Source organism: Syngnathoides biaculeatus, chromosome 9 (assembly GCF_019802595.1).
Source record: "Syngnathoides biaculeatus isolate LvHL_M chromosome 9, ASM1980259v1, whole genome shotgun sequence".
Taxonomy (NCBI): domain Eukaryota; kingdom Metazoa; phylum Chordata; class Actinopteri; order Syngnathiformes; family Syngnathidae; genus Syngnathoides; species Syngnathoides biaculeatus.
In genome coordinates, this window is record NC_084648.1 from 8,068,779 (window position 1) to 8,091,561 (window position 22,783).

At 40.7% G+C, this 22,783-nt stretch overlaps 1 protein-coding gene across 4 annotated transcripts; it reads left to right on the forward strand.

Moving 5' to 3' along the window:
- Nucleotides 1-260: 260 nt before the first annotated feature.
- On the forward strand, nt 261-22,629 carry LOC133505817 (synaptogyrin-1-like). Of its 4 annotated transcripts, none has more exons than XM_061829294.1 (4): nt 261-394; nt 13,623-13,860; nt 18,629-18,777; nt 21,783-22,629. In XM_061829294.1, exons 1-4 carry the CDS (start codon nt 293-295, stop codon nt 22,020-22,022), a joined length of 729 nt encoding a protein of 242 aa, XP_061685278.1. In that variant the 5' UTR covers nt 261-292; the 3' UTR covers nt 22,023-22,629. The 4 variants fall into 4 exon arrangements, with proteins under 4 accessions (XP_061685278.1, XP_061685280.1, XP_061685281.1 ...); XM_061829296.1 differs by having other exon boundaries at nt 18,632-18,777; nt 21,783-22,612; XM_061829297.1 differs by lacking the exon at nt 21,783-22,629 and adding an exon at nt 19,562-21,776.
- The last annotated feature ends 154 nt before the right edge of the window (nt 22,630-22,783 follow it).

Consider the following 22,783-nt stretch of genomic DNA (forward strand, 5'->3'; position numbering starts at 1 on the left):
AGCGCGTGACTTCATGTGAGGACGTGCGGGTGCCCGACTTGCGCGTTCTAGGCGTGACACCGGCTTGCGCGTACACGCGTTCCGTGAAGAGAGACCCATCCATCACGCGCACCTTTCGTTCAACGCAGGGATTTATTATTTTTTTTGAACAGATTAAATCAACACCATCTGACAAAAATAAACAACAACAAACGAGGCTGAGGCGCAGAGTTCGAGGGATTTGTCCGGGGCTTGAGCCAGTCGCGAGCCCCGCGGAGGAGAGGACGAAACCAGGCGGGAGTGGGGGGCGGCCATGGAGGGGATGCAGGCGTACGGAGCCGGGAAAGCCGGTGGAGCCTTCGACCCGGTCACCTTCTTCCAGCAGCCTCAGACTATACTACGCATCGTGTCATGGGTGAGTTCCATACAAACGTTTGAAATGGTACTTTCTCCCCGTAAGTAGTAAGTAGTAATTTTATCGTGAATTAGTGACAGTGAAGGGCAGCAGTAAACAAACATGGCAGAATGGGAGAGTCCAAGCGGACCCTCCGTGGGGTACTTCACACTTAAATCAAAATTGCATCATATTTTTTGTAGTTTTAAATCGATGGAGGACTATAACTTCTGCATAGTTGTTCTCGAGTTGCCTGTAGATGCCACAAGATGGTGGTGAAGTGCTCTTTTATTGGAATGAGCTGTAAGGAAGCTCCTCTCGCTTAAAACATATTTGGGCGCAAGATGTCATGTGATTTTGGCCAAGAAATATTTTGCAATATCAGACAGGGCCTGAGCACAAAAACAGCAAATGGGTGAGTTTTGCCGAAAATAATGGATTCTATTCAAGAAATAGCAAACAGCATAAATGCATAAATTGTTAACAATTACAAAATGCCAAAATGAATGTTCAAATCTGCCTCTTACTGGTTCTGATAGGACATCGGATGCTTTTGTGGAAAATATATTTTTTCAAAAACAACCCCCCCCCTGCACCTCAGAATGCAAATGGTACAGTCCAATCCATCTACTATGTTGTTTTATGTCTTTTCCATTAAGCAAGAAGTAGGTGGCAAACATTTGTAACTATGCTCCCACGCCCCACAATAGGATTTAAAAAATGGTACGTCCCTTTATCCAATGTTACTCCATGAACAAAAAAGGCTAACATTTGGAACCATGTCCTGACTTATCTTAGGACCGAAGATCATGCCATTAATTCATGAAACTAGGAAGGAGTCTGCTTGCTATGACATCCATCCATTATTTGAGTCGCTTATGCTCACAAAGGTCGTGGGAGTGCTGGAGCCCACCCCAGCCATCTTCGGGCAGGGGGCAGGGTACACCCTAAACTGGTTGCCAGATAACCTAGCTACGATATCAATTCACAATATTTTTGGGGCTTTTTATGTCATGATGAAACCATTGTCAACACCCCACAAAAAGGTTTTTTCCATTGTCTTCAGTCATTCCACTAATGCTGAAGTAGCCTGTGAATTAATACAAGTACAGTTATACATTTTTTTTCTTTTTTTCCCCTGACTGAGTCACTATGGAATTGTTATGAATAAAGTTGACTTGAGTTCCCGTCACGCAGTCGAAATGGTACAATCATGCCTTTCCAATGTTGTTATTTTTTGTGAAGCAGGAAGTAGCCTGCTCGCTATGATTTGGAATGATTGACACAAATGCTACTAAATATCATTTTACGATTTGCTTTCCCTTTTCATGTTTTTGTCACAATGAAATGTTTGCCAAGTCCCTAGATTCAGAAATTGTATCTCCAAGTGGTGTTGACATCATATTTCATGAAGCATGAAGTGTCTTATCATTTCATAACTAAGGCAAAATTTGTCATACAGTCTTTATTTATTCATTTTTTTAATTGTCATGTATATACACATTTATTTTCCTCCCAGCCCCTGTGGTTTTGTAGCTCATTCGATGAAGTCGCAAATGTTTTTTTTCAACTTGTTTACTTGCATGAGGTCGTTCTTTGATCATCAAAGCAAGTGGTAGAGTAGTTTGCCTTTTGTTGATACGTGTTTACATCAACTTTTTGGTCTGGAAAACAGGTTTAGTGTGTTTAAGTCAATGCTGGAAAGAAAACTAAATTGGTGAGTCATGTGAATGCTTCAAGGATTATGAGCATGATGTGGTTATGTGCTCTTAGTTGGGCCTTGTCTCTTTGAATCTACCATACAGTATTTCCTCTACCATCACACTGATGACTGCTGACCAAAACAGAAGCATCTAGGGGAGCAAATAAAGTCTTAATGTATATTTTCTTCGGGTCTAATTTTTCATCTAATTTGTTTGTATTTGTTGTTGAATATTTTGGATTATTTCAAAATATTTTATATTTTTGTCCAATAATAAAACACAATAAAAATAGTTGAAAAATACACAAATATTTAGGATTATTTGGTTTATGCATTTTTCATGTGCTATCAATATTTAAAAGTATGTATTTACCGTTTAATATTATATTTGTGTCTGCTGTTTATTTGGTATTTTGTTTTTAATTGCATTTAACATTTGTGTAGTTTTCATCAAGTATTTGTTTTGTTGTCTAATAATTTTCATTATTTGAAAATACATTTTGATGTTGGTCCAATATTTCTCCAATGTTTTTGTATTTTTCATCTACAATTTTTGTCTTTTTTTGTCCTACTGTTGAAATAGTTTGTCTATTATTTTTGTATGTTTTGGTCCACTATTTCTGTTATTTAAAAAATATATATTTTTTGTCAAATATTTATATTTTTGCCTAATAAATTATACTAAACTATTCAGCCCAACATTTGTTTTTTTCTATTATTAGTGTATTATTTTCTATTATTTTTGTATTTTTATCTAAAATACTATTTTCATATTTCTGTATTAATCATCTAATATTTTTTATCTTGGTCTGATATTTTCTGTTATTGTCAACAAGGTTTTTAGTTTTGGGTGTAATATTTTTTAATAGCTTAAAAAAGGTTTTGTAATATTTTTCTATTTTATATTTAGATTTGTCATTATACTGTTTTTTTTTTACATTTGTTGGATTATTTATTGATATTTTTGGTAATTTTGTAATGTGATTTTTGTATTTTTTCCTCATTGTGTCCATTCCTTTTATCAGTGTATTACCTCCAACATTTGTGTGTATGTTTGTGTGTGTGTATATGTGTGTGAGTGTGTGTGTGTATATATATATATAATATATATATATATATATATATATATATATGAAAAAATGTTTGTCACCTTTTAAGTAATTTTGTCTTTGCACCACTTGAAAAATTACTTTTATTCTACGTTCCCTGTTTCAACTCCAATCACAACATGTGACATTGCTCTCTTGTGTAATTGTTTGCAAGAAGACGTTTTGGTGTGTAAAATAGCATTATTCATTAACACAGGGGGAAATTGTTCTTTTTTTGATAACTTTGGATGAATCTACCAGGCTACACAGGAGCAGCAAAAAACATATAATGAAGTCTAGTCAATTTCACCCGCATCCAGGTGTGGTTGCCGCGCTACCTCCCCCACCCACTTCCCCTTTTCAATTGTCCCCAAAGAGATGATTAAAAATAGGAACAACCCAAACTGAAAGGTGGGCATGTGTAAGTGTGAGTTTGTGTGTGTTCTAACGCACGTTGTAGAGCATATGTCTTTGTGCATCTAGTCAAACGGGCATATACTAAGTACTATATCAAAATAGATTTAGATAGATGAGAGATTAGATTTTTAATTGTATTTTTCTCAGAATACCTCTGGATTAAGATATGTTTATTTTTAAATGTAAAAAAGTTCCCGTGTATTTTAATAGCAAATCTTCAAGAAAATGCTTTTTTTCTGGCCTGGCTGAAATTACCCTGGTTTGATTGGGTGGTCCAGTCTCATGGGAATGAGCCAATGCTCACCCTGCTGTCCCTCCAGTACAGGGGTGTGTCAAAGTATCGACTCTTAAATGAGACTTTGGTTCCCAGGTGACTTTATAACAGTCACTGCTCACCGGGCCTGTATGTTGCCGGGGCCAAAACAAATTTTTGTTGCCATTTCAATTTAGTATCGCAGATCTGCATCCGACAGCACTGCAGCTCTGCCAACCTTTTAGCTTTGGCATGAAAATGTTTGGGTGTAGGTTGTCTTTCACTTGAAAATGGCTTGATATTTGCCAACAGTATTAATGGGTGAGTAGTGATACCATATTTTAGTCCTGGGCTGATGTTGGGCTTATTTCAAGGGGTCAGATAACCGTGAAGGCTGCTGATACAAACCACCGATACTTAAGTCGAAAAAAATCGGACATCAATTCAGTCCTCATTGCCATTAGTTGCCGCTACACTGTGGTGGTTTGACTTATCAATGAATCACCATGTCTGCACGCATTCCCTAACCCGAGTGCAAGATACAGAACGGCCATTTTTTCAATATTAAAAAAAGTTTTTCTCGTGTTTTTGAACTCTTAGCGTAAAAAAAGAAACAACTGTGTTTTAGTCGCATCGTTAAATATGCCGCAGGGTTCACAGTGCCTGAAAAAAGTAGCGGCTTGTTGTCCTGAAAATACAATAGTGTTGGTCTGGTTAAAAAAAAAAGTGGTATCAAACATCCATAGGGTTAGCTTTAATGTTAGTGACTGATAGCATGGGAGGTTGGCCATAGAAAGCATTGAACAGTAGCAAACAAAAGCAAACAGTGGCCCAGAGCAGCAACAATCTGTCAGCTGCATGCTAACGTTTGTTCGCACTCAAGTGTTGGAATTTAGCCACGCTCCGCTATTTGTACTTTTTCAGCTAGTGTGTTGTGTTGCTAACTGATAAATCCAGTGGCCTGCTTGAAACATGCAACCTGGTCTTTGGATACTCCCATAGCTTTATTTGTTTTCTTTTGTTTTGTTTTGTTTTTTTAGTAGCATGTAGTAGCCCTCACAAGCTCCCAACCTCGCTCACTCGATGAAGTTAGGGTTTCAAGCATTGTTTGGGGGTTTAAATGAAGATTTCAAGCCAGGTCTGGCACTTTTAAACAAGGACTATGGTTTCAATTTAGGGTCTTAAACATTTTTTTGGATTTCAAAGGGTTTGAAATCTGGGATATGGATTGAACAATGGTTAGTGTTTCAAACCAGGGTCTTAAATTAGGGCTAAGGTTTCAAATTAGCATTTCAAGACAGTTATTGTTTTGAGGATAGTTTCTAGCTATGTTTCTAGCTTTTCTTACAGTTTCAAGACAAGCTAGTGTTCTTAAATTGGGTATCAAACAAGGTTTAGGGTTCCAAATTATAATTTCAAACCATCGTTAGGGTCGGAACTTTGAAGTTACAGTTTCAAGCAAAGGTTAGGATTTCAAGTTAGGCTTTGAAATTAAAGAGCCATACAGTATTTTAAAAACTAAGTACAGGTGTGCTTGCGCATTCAAGACCAACACTTTTAGAGTACAATACGTCTCTAAGTTATTTTAAATAACATTTTTACACTGTTGCTCACCAATAATGACAAAAGTACTTCTTACCATGAATGCGACTTGTGGTGATGCCTGGTTTTGCTGATGATTTGATTGTCTGTTTCATACATCATCAGATTAATCTCCACGCAGCCGTTGAGGCTTCCATCCGTTCATCGTGAACGTAATTACATTTGATTTGCCACCATGCTAGTACGACGGTGAACAGTTCTTGCCGACAAAGGCATGTCTTTTGTTCGTTTGTTTATCTTGTCTTCATGCGAAATTGCCAATATGTTTATTGGCAACGTCGAGTATGAATGCTTTAGCATACTCCCCATCTGTGAATTTAAACACAGCAGAACCCTCCCACTCCACAAAGGCTGTCCATTCTTGTTGAAAACTTCTTTACTCCTCATTTTTTTTTCTTTGACCAACCTTTTTCTAAAGCGTTTCCATAATTAGTTGTTCTGACACGATCGGCGTTCGACCCTTCTGCGGCTGTGTACACCAACTGCCTGACCCCTGGATTAGAGTTTCAAATTGAAGTTTCAACCCTTGGTCAAGATTTAAAATTAAAGTTTAAGGGTTATTGGTGATGTGGAATTGTGGGTAATCATCATGTATAACATCACGTATAGCCAGTGCAGCTTTGCCAAGAGCCGTATTAATTTGGTGAGGTCATTACATTCTCACCGGTACGGTGGAACAACTGGCTAGAGTGTTGGCCTCACAGTTCTGAGGACCGTAGTTCAAATCCCGTCCCCACCTGTGTAGAGTTTGCATGTTCTCCCTGTGCCCGTGTGGGTGTTCTCCAGCCACTTCGGTTTCCTTCCACATCCCCAAACCATGCATTTATTGGACACTCTAAATTGCCCCTAGGAGTGTTTGCAAGGACGACTGTTGTTTGTCTCAATGTGCCCTCCGATTGGCTGGCAACCAGTTCAGGGTGTACCCGCCTCCTGCCCAATTATAGCACTCTCGCGACCCTCATGAGGATAAGCAGCTCAGAATATGGATGGATGGATCGCATTCTCACACAAACTCATTCATGCAATGTCCATTGTGTGCTTGTGTTGAAACACACGATTAATGTACTACACAGTCAGTGTGTGAAAAATGCTGCCGCAGTCGAAGAAATCCTCCATGACCATCCAGAGTCGTGTGCATGTGTGGTGCGCTTGAATTGTGCAAATAATGAGCAAAAATTGAATGAACACACATCTACCCCTTGTAGCCCAAAGCAAAGGTTATTATTTCAAAGTTATGTTTCAAACCTGGGTCAGAGTTTCAAGTTCCGGTTTTAAATTGGGCTTTTCAAATTATGGTTTCAAGGTATGGTTTCATCTATTAGTTAGGTGTTCAAATTTGGTTCTCTAGCCGTTGTCACAATTTCATGTCCAGTTTCAGTCTAGTTTTCAAATTAAGGTTTTAAGCCTTGGTTGGACTGTCAAGCAAAAACTATGATTCCAAATATTTTTTTTAAATGAAATTTTGAATATTAGGGTTTCAAATTGTTTTGTTTTTTTTTAGAAACAGTTGTGCTTTGGAAGTTTTTAAAATTGGTTTGAGGTTCAAATTAAGATTTCAGAATAAAATATGGATTTATTTTTTTTGTTATAGAATTAGGGGGTGGCACGGTGGAGCTGCTGGAAAGCGTTGGCCTCACAGTTCTAAGGTCCCAGGTTTGATCCTGGACTTGCCTGTGTGGGGTTTGTATGTTCTCCCCGGGCCTGCGTGGGTTTTCTCAGGGCACTCCGGTTTCCTCCCACATCCCAAAAACATGCAACATTAATTGGACACTCTAAAATTGCCCGTTGGTATGATTGTGAGTGTGACTGTTTGTCTGGATGTGCCCTGCGATCGGCTGGCAATCAGTTCAGGGTGTACCCTGCCTCCTGCCCGTTGACAGCCAGGATAGGCTCCAACCCTCCCCATGGCCCTTGTGAGGATAAGCAGCTAAGAAAATAGATGGATGGCTAGAATTAGGGTTTCAAGACACAGTCAGTGTTCCAGATGAAAGTCTCAATTAAAATCAGGGCTTCAAGTTAGGTTTTCAAACGAGACTTTCAAGCAAAGATTGGGGTTTCAAATTCAAAATAGGATTAGGTTTCAAGGAAAGGTTAAGGGTTTTAATTGTGAATCTCCAGTCTGGGTTAGGTTTTCAAAAAAAGGTTAGGGTTTTGAGTTGGGTTTGTAGATTTGGCTTTGAATTACATATTTGTGGGTTAGAGTCTCAAGCAAAGCCTTGGGTATCAAGTTAAGGTTGCAAATTGAAGTTTCAAGCATTGGCTTGTGTTGTAAAACAAGGTTAGGATTTCCCATCATGAACCTTGCTTTAATTAAATATCAAGATAGGGTTTCAAATTACACTTTCAATCCAGGGGTAGGCTGTCAAATTAGCTGTTCACGGCTAGGTTAGGGTTTCAAGCAAAAGTTGGCCTTTGATGATAGGACTTCAAATTACAGACAGGGCTGGGTTTCAGGTTAAGAGTAGGGTTTTTAAAAAATTAACCAACACATCCACCAGCCGGACAATCACAAGACTTGAGCCCCACATGTGCTCCTCCACAGACCTTCCTTTCATCCTTGATGGGAGTCTTATGATTTTTCTGTGTGTGTGTGTGTGTGTGTGTGTGTGTGTTGTGTGGTGTGTGTGTGTGTGTGTGTGTGTGTGTGTGTGTGTGTGTAGTCGGTCCGGTATGAAGGAATGAAAGGACTAATGTGACCATGCCAACCTTGACTAAAAACATCACATGCTCGGCTTAGCACAAACCAGGAATGCGTCTGCTTGGTTTAGTGCACGCGCAGTGAGGATTTTAGGTTTTCGTAGTTCTTCTTTATTTCAGACCCAAGGGGATCCATATCAGAGCATAAAAAGTACAGTACAGTTCCTGCCGTCCCAACTTTCATGGCTGGATAAAGCCAGAGGCCACCTTGGTTCATCAACTGGTGACTGACTGCCTTAATTCAGAGGGCCAGTCACCTGCTGTCTCCGTCAGCAGTGCAGCTGCTGTGAGCGGTAAAACACCTGGCAGCAATGGACTGGTCCGGTGCACCTTCAGGACCTGGCTCAGTTTTTTTTAAATATCCCTCTTCTTTTCCGTCCTCCTGAAGGATTGGGTTTTCATTTTCATTTTCTTTCTTCTTGATCACAAAATGAGCCATTGCTGCCACAGACTGTGGGGTAGCTGGCCTTACCTAAATGGACAAGTAAATGAAATCAGAATCAAAATCAGATTTAATGGCCAAGTATGTAACAACACACAAGGAGTTTGTCTCCAGCAGTCAGTGCCTCACTGGTACGACATTCATGTTGAGTACTGAGAAGAACAACAAACCAACTAACAAGAACAAAGAACAATAGACATTCAATTAATAGGAACTATTCCCGTTGTGTTCAGTCTTGAGTTTTTGAAGCCAAGGTTGTGGTTTGAAGTTATGGTTTTAAACAAGTCATATGATTTCAATCATGGATTTAGAGGAAAGGTAGGGCATAAATCCTCAGTTAGGGTTTTAAATTAGGGTTTCAAACAAAGATTGGGCGTTCAGTCCAAGGTTATGATTTAAAATTAAGATCTAATAGACAGTATTAGGTGGCACGGTGGCTCAGGCAATACAATCAGTCATCTTTTAGGACGGAGACATCAGAAAACCTATACAGTATGGTACACAATTAGACACATAAAGTACATCAGGAACATTTTTTAATTTTGAAATGCTCTCCGATGGAGCAGTGGATCAGCTGGTAAAAGCGTTGGCCTCACAGTTCTGAAGTCCCGTGTTCAATCACGGACCCGCCTGTGTGGAGTTTGCATATTCTCCCCGTGCCTGGGTGGGTTTCCTCCGGGCACTCCGGTTTCCTCCCACATTCCAAAAACAGGCAACATTAATTGGACACTCTCAACTGCCCCTAGGTGTGATTGTGAGTGCGGCTGTTTGTCTCAATGTGCCCTGGGATTGGCTGGCTCCCATTTCAGGGTGTACCCCGCCCCCTGCCCATTGACAGCTGGGATAGGCACCAGCACTCCCCGTGACCCTCGAGAGGATCAGCAGCTAAGAAAATTGATGGATGAATGGACAGTATTAGGGTTTCACATTATGGTGAAATAAAGATTGTAGTTTCAAACAAGATTCAGGCATTTAAAGTTGTGTTTTAGGACATGATTCAGAATCCAAAAAAAAGCCTATGCTTTCAAATTAGGGTGTTCAGCAAAAGCTAGGGTTTCAAGTCTGGCTTTGGTTTTGAAACAGTATGAAGCCAAAGTTAGGGTTTCATATAAGGCACATAAGGAGTGTCTGCAGAGGACGTCTGCTGTCCTCATGCGGCACATGAAAGTAAGTTATTCAATCTGGGCTCTTGACCATGTGACTCCAAATACAATTGTGAGCCACAAGATGTTAGATGGCGCTGGGTGTGGTGGGATGTTCTTGAAGTAGGTCACGGCACAATCAAACACGAGGAGCGGAAACAAGACTTTAATTGCTGGAGAAAACACTTGCAGGGTTTTCAGCCTGGGTTTCAAATAAGGGTTTAAATCAAAGGTTAGTGTTTAACTAACTAACATTCATTACATTAACATTAACTAACATAACTAGCTAACATTCTGAATTAGGTTCTTCAGACAGGGTGACAGTTTTTGGTTTCTAACGAAATTTAGGTTACAAATGGCGATTTCTAGAATTTGTTAGGCTTTCAAATAAAGATTATCATTTCAAATTTGTGTTTTAAAACAGAGTTATTGTTCCAGGTTGAAGATTGTACCAAAGGTTAGGGAGTCAAATGTGGGTTTCAAGTCAGATGTAAACCTTCCAGGTGGGTTTAGACTTGGGCTTTCACTAAAAGCTTCAGTTTCAGTTGAAGCTTTCAAAGGTTGCTTAGGGTTTTGAGTCTTGATTAGGGTTTGGAATAAGGTTTTGCAAGTCTCAGTTAGGATTTTGCAAGTCTCAGAGTTTTAAGTTAGTGTATCAAGACATGGTGAGGGTTTCAAATTACGGTTTAAATCAGGCTAAGGTTTCAATTATAGGTTTCAAGCTTTGATTGGGGTATGGAATGATGATTTAAAACTGGATTTCAAATTAGAATATAAAAACAGGTTGAACATTTAAAATTAGTGTTTAAATCACAGGGTAGGGTTTAATTTGTGGGTTTCCAGTACTCTTGAGGTTTTGTGTGAGGATTTAAAGTAAAGTTACCAAGCAAGGTGGTTGGGTACATAAAGAGGTGGGGCTAAACAGGTGTTTTGAGTTGATTGGTGGAAAGCTCCCAAAACAAATCCAGTCGTATTTATTCTACATCATCCATGTTTACTATTACTAATACATATTCAACATGTTTGTGGGTGTGTGTTGATGCGTGCGAGGAGGATGTGTGTGTCCAGTAATGAGGGACACGATGATGGTGGGCGGCAGTGATGACGAAAGCACTGCTCTATAAATAGCGCGGCCTCCGCACCCCCGCTGCCCCTCAGCCAATTGCTTCCTCGCCTCGCCTTCATCTCGTCTTCGTCCCCCTTAATGGAAAGGTTTGCAGGTGATTGTCCTCTGGTGAAGAGACAAAGAAAAGAAGGAAGGGAAGGAAATGAGGCAACATCACAAACTTTGCTTATCTTTCACACCTACTACCCCTAAATATGAAATTGTTACCCTGGCTTAGAAGGTTAATTGAATACGTGCTTTTTTTAAACAGTATCCCCTGCTTTAAACCTCACTCTTCTTTTTAACTCTTAATTTGAAGCCATGGTTGGCAACCAGTTTAGTGTGTACTGCGCCTCCTGCCCGAACATAGCTGATATAGGCTCTAGCACTCCTGTGACCCTTGTAAGGATATGTGGTCAAATAATGGATTGTTACTGGGCCTGTCTTAAAACCCTAATTTGAAACCCTCGAAGTTTTTTTCCCCAACCAATGCCCAAGCTTGGAATCCCAAACATTTTTGGAAACCTTAAATCATGTTTGAAACTGAAGTCTTGGCTAGTTTATAACCCTAGTCCTATTTTTAAACACAAATCCTTGTTTAAAACCATAACCTGGTCTTCAAACCCTAATCTGAAACCCCAGACCTCTTTTGAAACCCAAACCCTAACCATGGTATTGAACTCTACTTCGAAACAATAAGTCTGTGTTGGAACCCTGATTTGAAACCATAACCCAGGTTTGAAATCCTAACCCTGTCGTGAAACCCAAATTTGAAACCTTATCCGTTTTTATGAAATGCTAACCCTATCTTGAAGCACTAATTTAAAGCCCTATCCTTAAAGCCCATTTTGAAAGAGTTAGAAATCCTAATTTGAAACCCAAAATCTAATTTTAAACCGCAATCCTTGGTTTCAACCCTAATTAGAAACCCTAACCCAGGGGTGTCAAACTCATTTTTGTCACAGGCCCCATTGGTGTTCCTCAGAGGGTCGGTATATTGGGAAACCATATAAATGTTTAATTAGGTCATGTATAACATTTTTGAATACATCTTCCGTGGTTTTTGGTAGCTTCAATTATTCATGTTAGGCTATGTTGCATTGATGAAAGTATGTACATAAATCTTTTTTGTCTCATATCTATTTTGAGGATTCAAAATAATAAAAATAATAATGGAACATATCTCCTGTAATTTCAGACGTCCCCATGGAAATAAAATACAGTCCTCTTCTCTTTTCCCCCTTACTGGGAAACAGTGTGCTAAAACGTAGGCGCCTATTATAAAAATAAAACGGCGACCTTTTGAAGGTCTGAAAATAAGCCAGTCTTATTTCAATTCATAAAATAAAATAATGCACTTTCCCCCATAATGGCGGCAACAGACGCAAAGACCAAAAAGCAGCATCCTCTCCTCTTTTGACGCGCAATAAAACGCAGGCTTCCTTGGACCTGAGCAACAAACCACAAGTACCAGTATATCTATGTGTCATTCCAAATATATATTGACAAAATTATAAACTACCTTATAAACACAGACACTTTGTCGCTAAATATCTGCCTAAAACAGTTGTGTTCTTACCGGCTGAATGTGACTTCTGCTTTCGGACGCCACTGCCGAGCTTCTCAACTTCGGGCAATGTACAGTAACTTTAATCTTGAAACATGACTGCAAGCTCTCCGCTGTGAGGCAGTTACAGTGTTTGGATTGAAGGTAGTTTATGTTGGGGTATATCTGCTTGCGCAGAAGGTCAGTGATGGTGTAGTGGTACACACTCCTGATTTGGTGCAGGCAGCGTGGGATCGATTCCTGCTCAGCATTCCATGTTTTGAACGTGTTGTGAGGGTTTAACTCTTGCCCCATTTGTGGCTTTGTGCAAGCTGGGCTTTCTGGCGTGTGACATTTTCACGACCAACTGGGTGCTCGGCTGCAAATGTAGCTTGCATTCCCTGGAAATGTCTTTCCACATTACTGTTTTTGTGGTTTGACAACCTCTCAACAGTACATGTAGGCAAACTTTCCGTGCTGGCAATGAAAGCAAATCATTCGGTCCAAGAACTGTTGCATTATCTGTTCTCCTGTTATCTTTCTCTTTTTCCTTTTGTGTTCCATGGCACATCACAAAGCCACCAGTTTGTTTCCAACAGCCACCTGCCATGCCGAGCTCAATGAAGCGTGCGTCGCAGGCTCAAACGCAAATCTTCATTGACGGATATGTTAAAATTTTATGTTTTTTCCACACATTTCTACAGCATTGAAAAACATTAAGAATGTTGGTGTCGTGTTTCTCTTCCTGCAGAAACCATATTCAAACCAAAAATATATTTTTATTCCCCATCTTTTTCCATTTTCATACAGTTTTGATAAAGCTCCAGGGAGTTACTAGGGCAGAGCCAAAGAACCGAATGCGGCTTGAGAGTTGCGGGTTTCCTGCCCCTGCCCTCGCCCTGACTTGAACCCCAACCATGTCTTAAAATTGTACTATTAAACAGTAACCCTTAATTAAAACTCTAATCCTTTTTTGAAAACTTAACACGTGTCAGTTCTAGCAGGTGGGGATGGCTGTGCGCCCCACACATTGTGGTTGGGTCCCCATGAATAAATTTTGATGAACTAACAGAGTTGTTATGAGACAGAAAACCTTTCCCCAACTCCTGTTGAAAGTGATAGCTGCTCGGGCTCCAGTATGGCTACCCCACTGAAATCAATCTAGAACCTCCACTGAACCTTACCCAGGCTAGAAAACCTACATCAACTATCTGATGACCTATCTTAGTAATTGTCTCCGCTTCCTCGCATGCAGCTCTTCTCCATTGTCATCTTCGGCTGCATCGCCAACGAGGGCTACATAAACAGACCCAACGAGGTGCAAGAGTACTGCATCTTCAACCAGAACCAGAATGCCTGCAACTACGGCATCTTCATGGGCTCCATGGCCTTCTTGTGCTGCGTGGCCTTCATGGCCCTGGACGTCTACTTCCCGCAGATCAGCAGCGTCAAGGACCGCAAGAAGGCAGTGCTGGCTGATATCGGCGTGTCAGGTAAACAACCTATTTAGGCAACAGATATACTGAACAGCAGCAGTGTAACAATTCATTCATTGTATCTATGTAATGATTTATATTCCAATCATCTAATCTATGATGGGGAAATTTTCTTTCTTATATTTCAATAATTTCTAAAGGTAATAAATTGATTCCATCGATAATGGGAAATAACGCACTGGATTATGCACGGCAGACTTTATATACCATAATTCCTGGCCTACAGAGCGCACCTGGTTATAAGCCTGACCCAGTACATTTTTAAAAGAAATACCATTTGGTACATACATACGGCGCAACTGTGTAAAAGCCGCAAGTGCCCACATTGAAATCCACATTGAAACACGAGATATTCACAAAGAAGGTACACAGAGAGTTTAACGCTAGCGCCGCCGTGCTAACTCTAACGCTAAAGCTACCGCTCCGCTAACAGGGCTGGTTAAAAAAAACATACTGGTAAAAATCACTGAGACACGACAGTAACACGTTGGCGCAACGCTAACATGGCCGGACCGGTAAAAGTCATGTCCTCGCCACATATATTCCACCGGTCTCACTCTTACCTTTTAAGCTCGAGTACCCCTTTGTGGCTGTTGGGAAAAAAAATGCATAAATTAGCCATATCACCGCAAAAACGGCAAGGTTAAAAGCGTGTGAAAAAAGTCGCGGCTAATAGGCCGAAAATTACGGAAGCTGTTGTATTTACAAGAAAAATGCTTGTAATTCCTGATATAAAGAGCAGGTTCGTTTATTTATCTCTATATATTCTTCTGAAAACCTCATCGTCCTTGGTTTGTGACCATTAGCATTTGACAGTTTAAGACGAGGATTCTCAAACGTAAGTTCCAGTTAGGTAGGGACCCCTTACAGTGGAGACATTTTATCAAGAGCGTCCACATGATTCAAAAACCAATTAAACCTTTCTTTTTGCGAGAAAAAAAATAGCCCACCAACTACTTCTTCTTTTCCTTTCAGCTTGTGGGGTCACCACAGCATGTCATCTTTGATGAATGCATATTAAAATAGCTAAAATATATAAATAAAAATGCATAAATAATAAATTGCTGGTTTTCCCCTTTGTTTTATTGCAATCAATCATCTTTTGGACTCTTCGTACATTACAAAACCTATTCAGTATGGTACACAATAAGACACATGAAGTACATCAGGAAATTTTTTTAATTTTGAAATGCTCTCCGGCGACACGGTGGAACAGCTGCTAAAGCATTGGCTTCACAGTTCTGAGAACCCGGGTTCTATCCCAGCTCCGCCTGTGTGGAGTTTCCATGTTCTCCCTGTGCCTGCATGGGTTTTCTTCGGGCACTCCGGTTTAATCCCACATCCCAAAAAACATGCAATATTAATTGGATACTCTAAATTGCCCCTAGGTGTGATTGTGAGTGCGGCTGTTTGTCTCCATGTGCCCTGCGATTGGCTGGCAACCAGTTCAAGGTGTACCCCGCCTCATGCCCGTTGACAGCTGGGATAGGTTTCAGCACTCCCCGTGACCCTCATGAGGATAAGCGGCAAAGAACATGGATGAATGGATGGAAATGCTCTCCTTTGTTTGAAACCTTAACCCTGGGCTGTGCGGTATTCAGCAATTGACCCCTCCGTACAGTGCACTTAACCACGCCTCTTGAAGTGACGTCACGCCACGTGCGCTGACGTAAGACAAACAGTAAAAATGGCAAATACAATACAACACATTCTGAACTGAGACAGACTCCATGCTTCTGATTTCATTCAAATCAACGATATATTATTGATTCTAAATACAATACATTCTTAACTGAGAGAGACGCCATGCTTCTGATTTCATTCAATCATTCACACGTAGCAATGTTATGCTAGCGGAGAACGTCTCATTCATTTATACGAGACGTGTATTAAAAATCAAATTTAGGGCATATCTTCGTGCAAACACAGTCTGGTTAAGCTTCGGCCGCGAGCCAGCAAGAAATCAATACGTTTGTGCAGTCCGATCATCGCTAAATATCGCTCAACAAAGAATAAGTGTGTCAATCATTCACACGTAACGGTGTTATGCTAGCGAAGAACTTCAAATTCATTTATACGAGACATGTATTGAAAATCAAATATAGGGCATACCTTCGTGCAAACATATGTGTTCCGGTTGATATTAGATGGATTTAGTTGATGATGCGGTCTTCCAGAAAGTTTGATCCATCGAAGGCATTTTTCGTACTGGGTCTTCGGTTTTGGAAAGGGTACGAATCGAACTCCACCAACTAGCCTTTCAGGATACCTGTCGTCACTATTACAAAGTCCGTGACTACACCTCTTAACCATATTTTTTGTTAAATAACCCACATACGCGATAATACGCTAACTAAACCTATACTGGACCATGCAATTTTGTCTGAGAAAATGGCGGGAGCAAAAACGGGCTTTGGTTTATGCAGATCTCTGGCCTCTGATTGGTCATCGACGCGGATTGCGCAATATCCACGGAGGGGTCAATTTATTTCACAGTCACGCTGGGCGAATTTTTGGCTAAAAGTTACTGAATCAATTACCAGGTACTGAATCATTTCAGAACCTATTACTCTAAATTAGCCCCATAACATGCTTGAATCAAATTTGCTACCATAAATCACATCATTACTCAAACTTATCACGACGCAACAGTCGTCAGACACGGATTGACATCATGAGAAAGCACCTTTGTGACAGCCAGTCCTACAAATGAAAACGTCTTTTAGTGCTTTTTGTATATTTAGTCTTTTTCTTTATGATTATCCTTGTGTGTTTTCGATCTTTACTGCACCCCGTTTAAGCAGCAAATTCATTGTGTATCTTACTGACAAATATGAGGAGGGCATGTGACAGAGGCTTGTGACAGTCTTACAGATAAAAACAAAGTTTTTAGTCATCTCTTTGTATCTTTTCATTCTCTGCAGCCCATTAAAGAAGCAAATTCATTGGGTCGCCTATTGACAAATGTGAAGATATCATGTGCTGATAGTCTTGTGACAGTCGATTCTACAGATGAAAATATGGATTTAGTCCACTGTATATGTTTCGTTCTGATTTTTACTGCAGCCCTTTTAGGCAAATAAATAAATTGGACCGTCGACTGACTACAATAATATGATAATGTTAACATTTTCCTATGAACCCTACAAAGTATAATCAGGAAGGACAATTTTCCGCCGATCGGCGGATTTCTGACTTTTTCAGACCAAAATGACTATGAATAATGACTAATGAATAGTGGTTAATGGAGTTTCACCATTGCCATGCACATGTGTTCTCGGTTCTCAGAAATCGCAGTGTAACTTGTTAGTTAGCCAAGTAATGGCGCGTGGGACTTAGCGCGAACTGAGCGACGGTGTGTTCAAAGTTTTACAATGGCGAAAGTGTTGGAAAAAAAGGATGAAGATCGAGCGAGGGCAATTGGCAAGGATGCTGGAAATCAAAAACTGTTTCAGGCGGGCATACCTTGAAAAAAGTGTAACTGTGCAGATAGGACAGAAAACGGTATCAACATGTCTAACCGAACACATACAAAAAGTGGACATTCCCGGCAAAGTGCTGTGGACTCTGTGTTCCGATAGGAGCAAAAAATATCCAGGAGGAAACTCACACCCCCCCCCAATCGACAGACATTTTCAGTGTTTTTCCAAATTGGTCATTCTCATCCCTGTATAATTCATCCTCTTTGTTTTCTTTTCCATTCTTTCAGCCCGTTTAGTCAGAAAATACACTGAGAAGCCGACTGACACACACGACCATGCCAGAAAACAGTAAAAGCAGTCTTTGGCAGTCACTCTGAGAGTTGAAAACACATTTTTATTTCACTCTTTAAATTTACTTCTGATGTCTAATATGACTAATATGATCTTGTCAACATGTCAAAGAAGCCATGAGATAATCAGTCCTACATCCGCCAAAAAATGGATTTGATCTATTTCCTCTTGATTTCGACTGCCGCCGGCTTTGGCAGCAACCACATCAGGCATCCTACTGACCGATATGAGCGTGTCACCATGTGGATGCAGCCTTATCGCAGTCATTCATGCAGATGGAAACATTTTTTATCCTCTGTTTCATTATGATCTGTTCTGCAGCCCGTTTAGGTAGAAAATACATTGAGGCCTTTTGACACATACTGTAGGAACATGTCATGAAAAATAAAAACATATTTTGAATCCTCTGTAGATGTTTCTTTGCTATCTGTACTGCAGCCCATTTATGCTGCAGATACATCAGGTAGCCCACTGAGAAATAAGACTTTGTCAACATGTCCAGTTAATTCAATAGATGAAAATATATTTTTAGTCCATACAGAAACTTGTTTAGCATTTAGCAGCATGTAAACTAGTGTGAAATCAACCCTGGGATAGTCAGTGCTACAGATTAAAACCCATTTTTATTTGCACCCCACATGTTTGCTTTCCATTTTGATGAAGACCATTTAGCCAGCAACTCCACTGGGCAGCCTACTGAGAAAGTATTATCTTGTCTATGTACTTATGAAAGCAAGCTTCATCCATCCATTTTCTTAGCCGCTTATCCTCACAAGGGTCGCTGTAGTGCTGGACCCTATCCCACCTATCAACAAGCAGGAGGGAGGGTACACCCTAAACTGGTTGCCAGCCAATCGCAGTTAATCCTGCAGATGGAAACTATTTCCCCCACCCCATTCAATTTTTACTGCAGCCTCTTCAGGCAGCAACAACATTGGCCGTACGCAAACTTGCAATGCTTCCTGTTCTCTGACCATGTCACTTCCTGTCAGCAGCCTTCTGGGCCTTCATGTGGTTTGTGGGCTTCTGCTTCCTGGCCAATCAGTGGCAGGCAACTGACCAGAACGACGACCCGCTAAGGGAGCGCGGGGACGCCGCCCGAGCCGCCATCACCTTCGCCTTCTTCTCCATCTTCACTTGGGTATGCGCTCCTTTTTTTTTTTTTTTTTTTTTTTTTGTGCATTGAGGTCCACTGCAGTGACGTGTGAGCAACTTTTAACATGAAAGACTGGGGTATTTAGAAGAATATAAATTTTAAATACATGACGACAGATGTCCCCCTATACATTTTTCCAGGCCAGCATTGGTTAGAGATGCCCACATTGTTAAAATGGTGATTTTGATCAGGACACAGGTTGACAGATACCCACAGAAATTTTCAAGTTTTTATGTTTGAAAGGGAATGAGAGGAGACGCTTTGATTGGTAGCGATTGAAGTGGGCTCTAAACACTCCCACAGTGGCGCAGCACACTTAAAATCCAGTGGCTTGTGCTCGTCTACAAAATACCTAAACTACGGTCACACTCTGGCACACAGTGTCAGGTAGTGTCAGTGACTGTATAGAATCAATCAGCTCAGCTGTAGTGACTGTCGCATGCACAGGTTTCCACTCTTGTGACTGATGCACAACTACAGCATCAATGGCTCATACAAACCTCAACTCCAATTATATTGGAACACTGTGTAAAACATGAAGAAATACAGAATACAAAGATTTGCAAATTTTGAGAACACTTCAATGACAAGATAATTATTGTTCAAACCAATGAAATGTGTGTTTATTTTTTTGAAAATATTCACGCAAATTTGTATTTGATGACTGCAACATGTTGCAGTAAATCTCGATTGGGCATGTTCACCCACAATGTTACATCACCTTTCCTTTAAACTATGTCTGTGTGTGACATGCACGTTGTTCCGACAGGGCGCCCAGACTCTGTTTTCCATGGAGAAGTTTAAGAATGTGTCCTTTGAAGAGGAATACACCAAGCTGTTCCCACCTCACCCTCATCAACCGCTTGTCTGATGCTGCTTTTTTATTCGATAATTCAGCATTTTCCAAAACTTAAAACATAACATTTTGGTTTGCAATAAAACGACTATGTGAAGCTTTACATTTTTTCCCTTCCATAATTTTGTTACATGATGCTGAATGTGAATTACACTTTTTTTTTTTCCCCTAAAAGACAAGCTTGGCTTCTAATTACCATTTATATTACATTTTATTGTCATTCATGGCCAAAAAGTGCATTGTATGGACAAAAATACTGGGACATTCAGTCAATTCGTCAGAGGTAGTTGATTTCTATCGTGCATGGTGGTTGTTATCATCAATAACTGGCAAGTTGGAACATTGCATTAATTATATGAAGGGCGATAAGTGTGCCACGCATTTTTTAGTATTATTTCTAGTGTTGCTTATTTTTATTGCGCAAGGTAGTGGTTATGATTAACAGGTGTGCTCATCTTGTGAGACCTACAGTACGTTGTCTGTTTACTTCTGCCTCTATGTGCCGGAAGGTTTTTTTTTGTTTTGTTGATGATTTTTTTTTTGTTTTTTTTTTTTTTACTATGGAGGATTTCTCATGTTTATTTCTAATGTGCAAAGCAGCAGTTATCGTGAATAACTGGTGAGAGGAGGCATCAGATTTATTATAGGACAAATACATTGCCCATGCAGACTGAGGAGATTGTGCTGCAATATTCTTAGCTTTTGTTTATTTCTATTTTGTTGGTGGAAATTATCAAAATGGCAACTTAATCACATTACATGTTTTGCATGCTCATCAGTCCTTGTGTAGGCATGACTTTTGTTTTTTGAGTGTGGATGATTAGTAGTCATTTAGTTTATTTCTAGGGCGGCACAGTGATCACCTGGTAAAAGCGTTGGCCTCACAGTTCTGAGGTCCTGGGTTCAATCCCAGACTCGCCTGTGTGGAGTTTGCATGTTCTGCCCATGCCTGCGTGGGTTCTCTCCGGGCACTCCGGTTTCCTCCCATATCCCAAAAACATGCAACATTAATTGGACACTAAATTTCCCCTAGGTGTGATTGTGAGTGCGGCTGTTTGTCTCTATGTGCCCTGCGATAGGCTGGCAACCAGTTCAGGGTGTTAGCAGCTGGGATAGGCTCCAGCACTCCCCGTGACCCTCGTGAGGATAAGCGGCAAAGAAAATGGATGGATGGATATTTTTTTTCTATTCCGCAAGGTTGTAATTATCATGAATAACTGGCAAGAGGGATAAACGTATGGCATATATTCTATGTGGGATTATGATTTCCACTTGTTTGTTTATATTGTTCAAGGAACGACTGCATTACAATGACTGTGTCATGGATTGAGAGGAGCTGGACCCAAAAGCAGGCAAAGGCAGATCTAATATGACGAACAGTTTATTCAATAAAGGTTATGGAGGTGGTCTGGATGTGTTGGCAGGCAGCGGAGAGGACTGGCGGCTGGCTTGGTGGCAGGAATGATGGGGATCTGGAACACACTGGGAATGAGGAGACAATTAAAAGAGCAAGGAGTAATGCGGCTTACTTGCATAAGTTGGATCATGGTACCAATAGGAGATGCTGCAGTACTACTTTGTCATTGATCTCTGGTGATGAGGTTTGATTTGAAAGAAGAGCGGGGGCCGGCAAAAGCACCACCCAGGCTTGCAAGTGATAATGCAGGGCAGTACATCACAGACTGTTTTATGTTATGTATTACTCATTATAGCCAAATGCATTTACCTCACGTTTCACTTCATGTCGCTGTCCCAATATTTTTGCCCCGCACTGCCCGTGATTGACGCAGCTCTCCCGGTGTTTCTCGTTTGCAAAAAAAAAAATTAAAATAAAATAAAAAAGGTGGGGAGAGACAATTTGTGAAATTTTATGCACTGCAATGCTGCAGCTGTTCAATAATGCATCAGCCATCCCTGTGCCGGTGCAGCCTGAAGATGCTGAGCTGGTCAAAAAGCTCTGTAGTAACTTACCTGCTGCCAATAACAACTAATGAACCTTTTTAGCTCTTTCAGCCAACTAATCAATGTTTTCCTTCTCTTCTTTTAACACAACACGTTCTTATTCTATCACTTCTGCTTTTTGCATCCTCTCTTCATCCACCCCTCCCGCCACCCATGACTCGGACTCCCCTAGGCGGCACAGGCTTTCCTGGGCTTCCAGAGGTACAAGCTGGGGTCAGACTCGGCCCTCTTCTCACAGGAGTACATGGACCCCAGCCAGGATGCGACGGCAGGTAGTGGACCCTACACCTCCTTTGGCGGTGACGACCTGGAGAGCCCACCGGGCGGAGGGGGAGGAGGAGGAGGAGGTGTCGGGTTGGCAGGAGACGACGTTTTTGACGGTACCGCCGGATACCAGCGTCAGGACTACTGAGAGATAGCCGAGGTAGACAGGAAACGGGCTGACTTTGGTGGCAAGGTCTTTATTTTAGATTCACTTTCTATTTAAATAAAATACAGTTGGACTTTTGAAGTCCAACACAACCACTTTTAAATGTTTAATTTATTTAGCATCTAGAAAGAAAGAGTCTATCAGTTTGTGTTCACGACATTGCAAACTGGTTTGAAAGAGCGTTGCGTACTTTTCACTCGTCCTTTACAGCACTGATGTCAAACTGAAGGTCCAGGGGCCAGATCCGGCCCGCCGCATTATTTTATGTGGCCCGCAAAGGCAAATTGTGTCTTATCACCTTCCATGTTTTTTGTTTAGATCTGTACCAAAATTTCAAATTGTCATGTCATAAAAGACAACAGCATTTCTGTGTTAAGAACATCAACAATAGTTGAAAAAGCCGTTACCCTTGATTTCCGATTCCAAAACTAGTTCATAAGTTTCATGTGTAAATATGATGAGGCGTTTAAAGATTCTGATGGTTTCAAAGTCACAACGGCCCTCTGACCGAAAGCGTAACTACAATGTGGCCTGCGACAAAAAATTGTTTGACACCCCTGCTTTACAGTCTTGACGAGGTTTGAAGTTAGTCCCACAAGGTGATGTTAATCTGGACTATGATTGTGTTCACATTGCTGAATCTGTTTTAAACAGGGTCCAGTTTGTTATTTTTATTTGCCTGTGTGTTTTAGGTGTGATAAAGCCTTAAGTAAATCATACTTTTAAAGAAGAAGTTTGTTTTT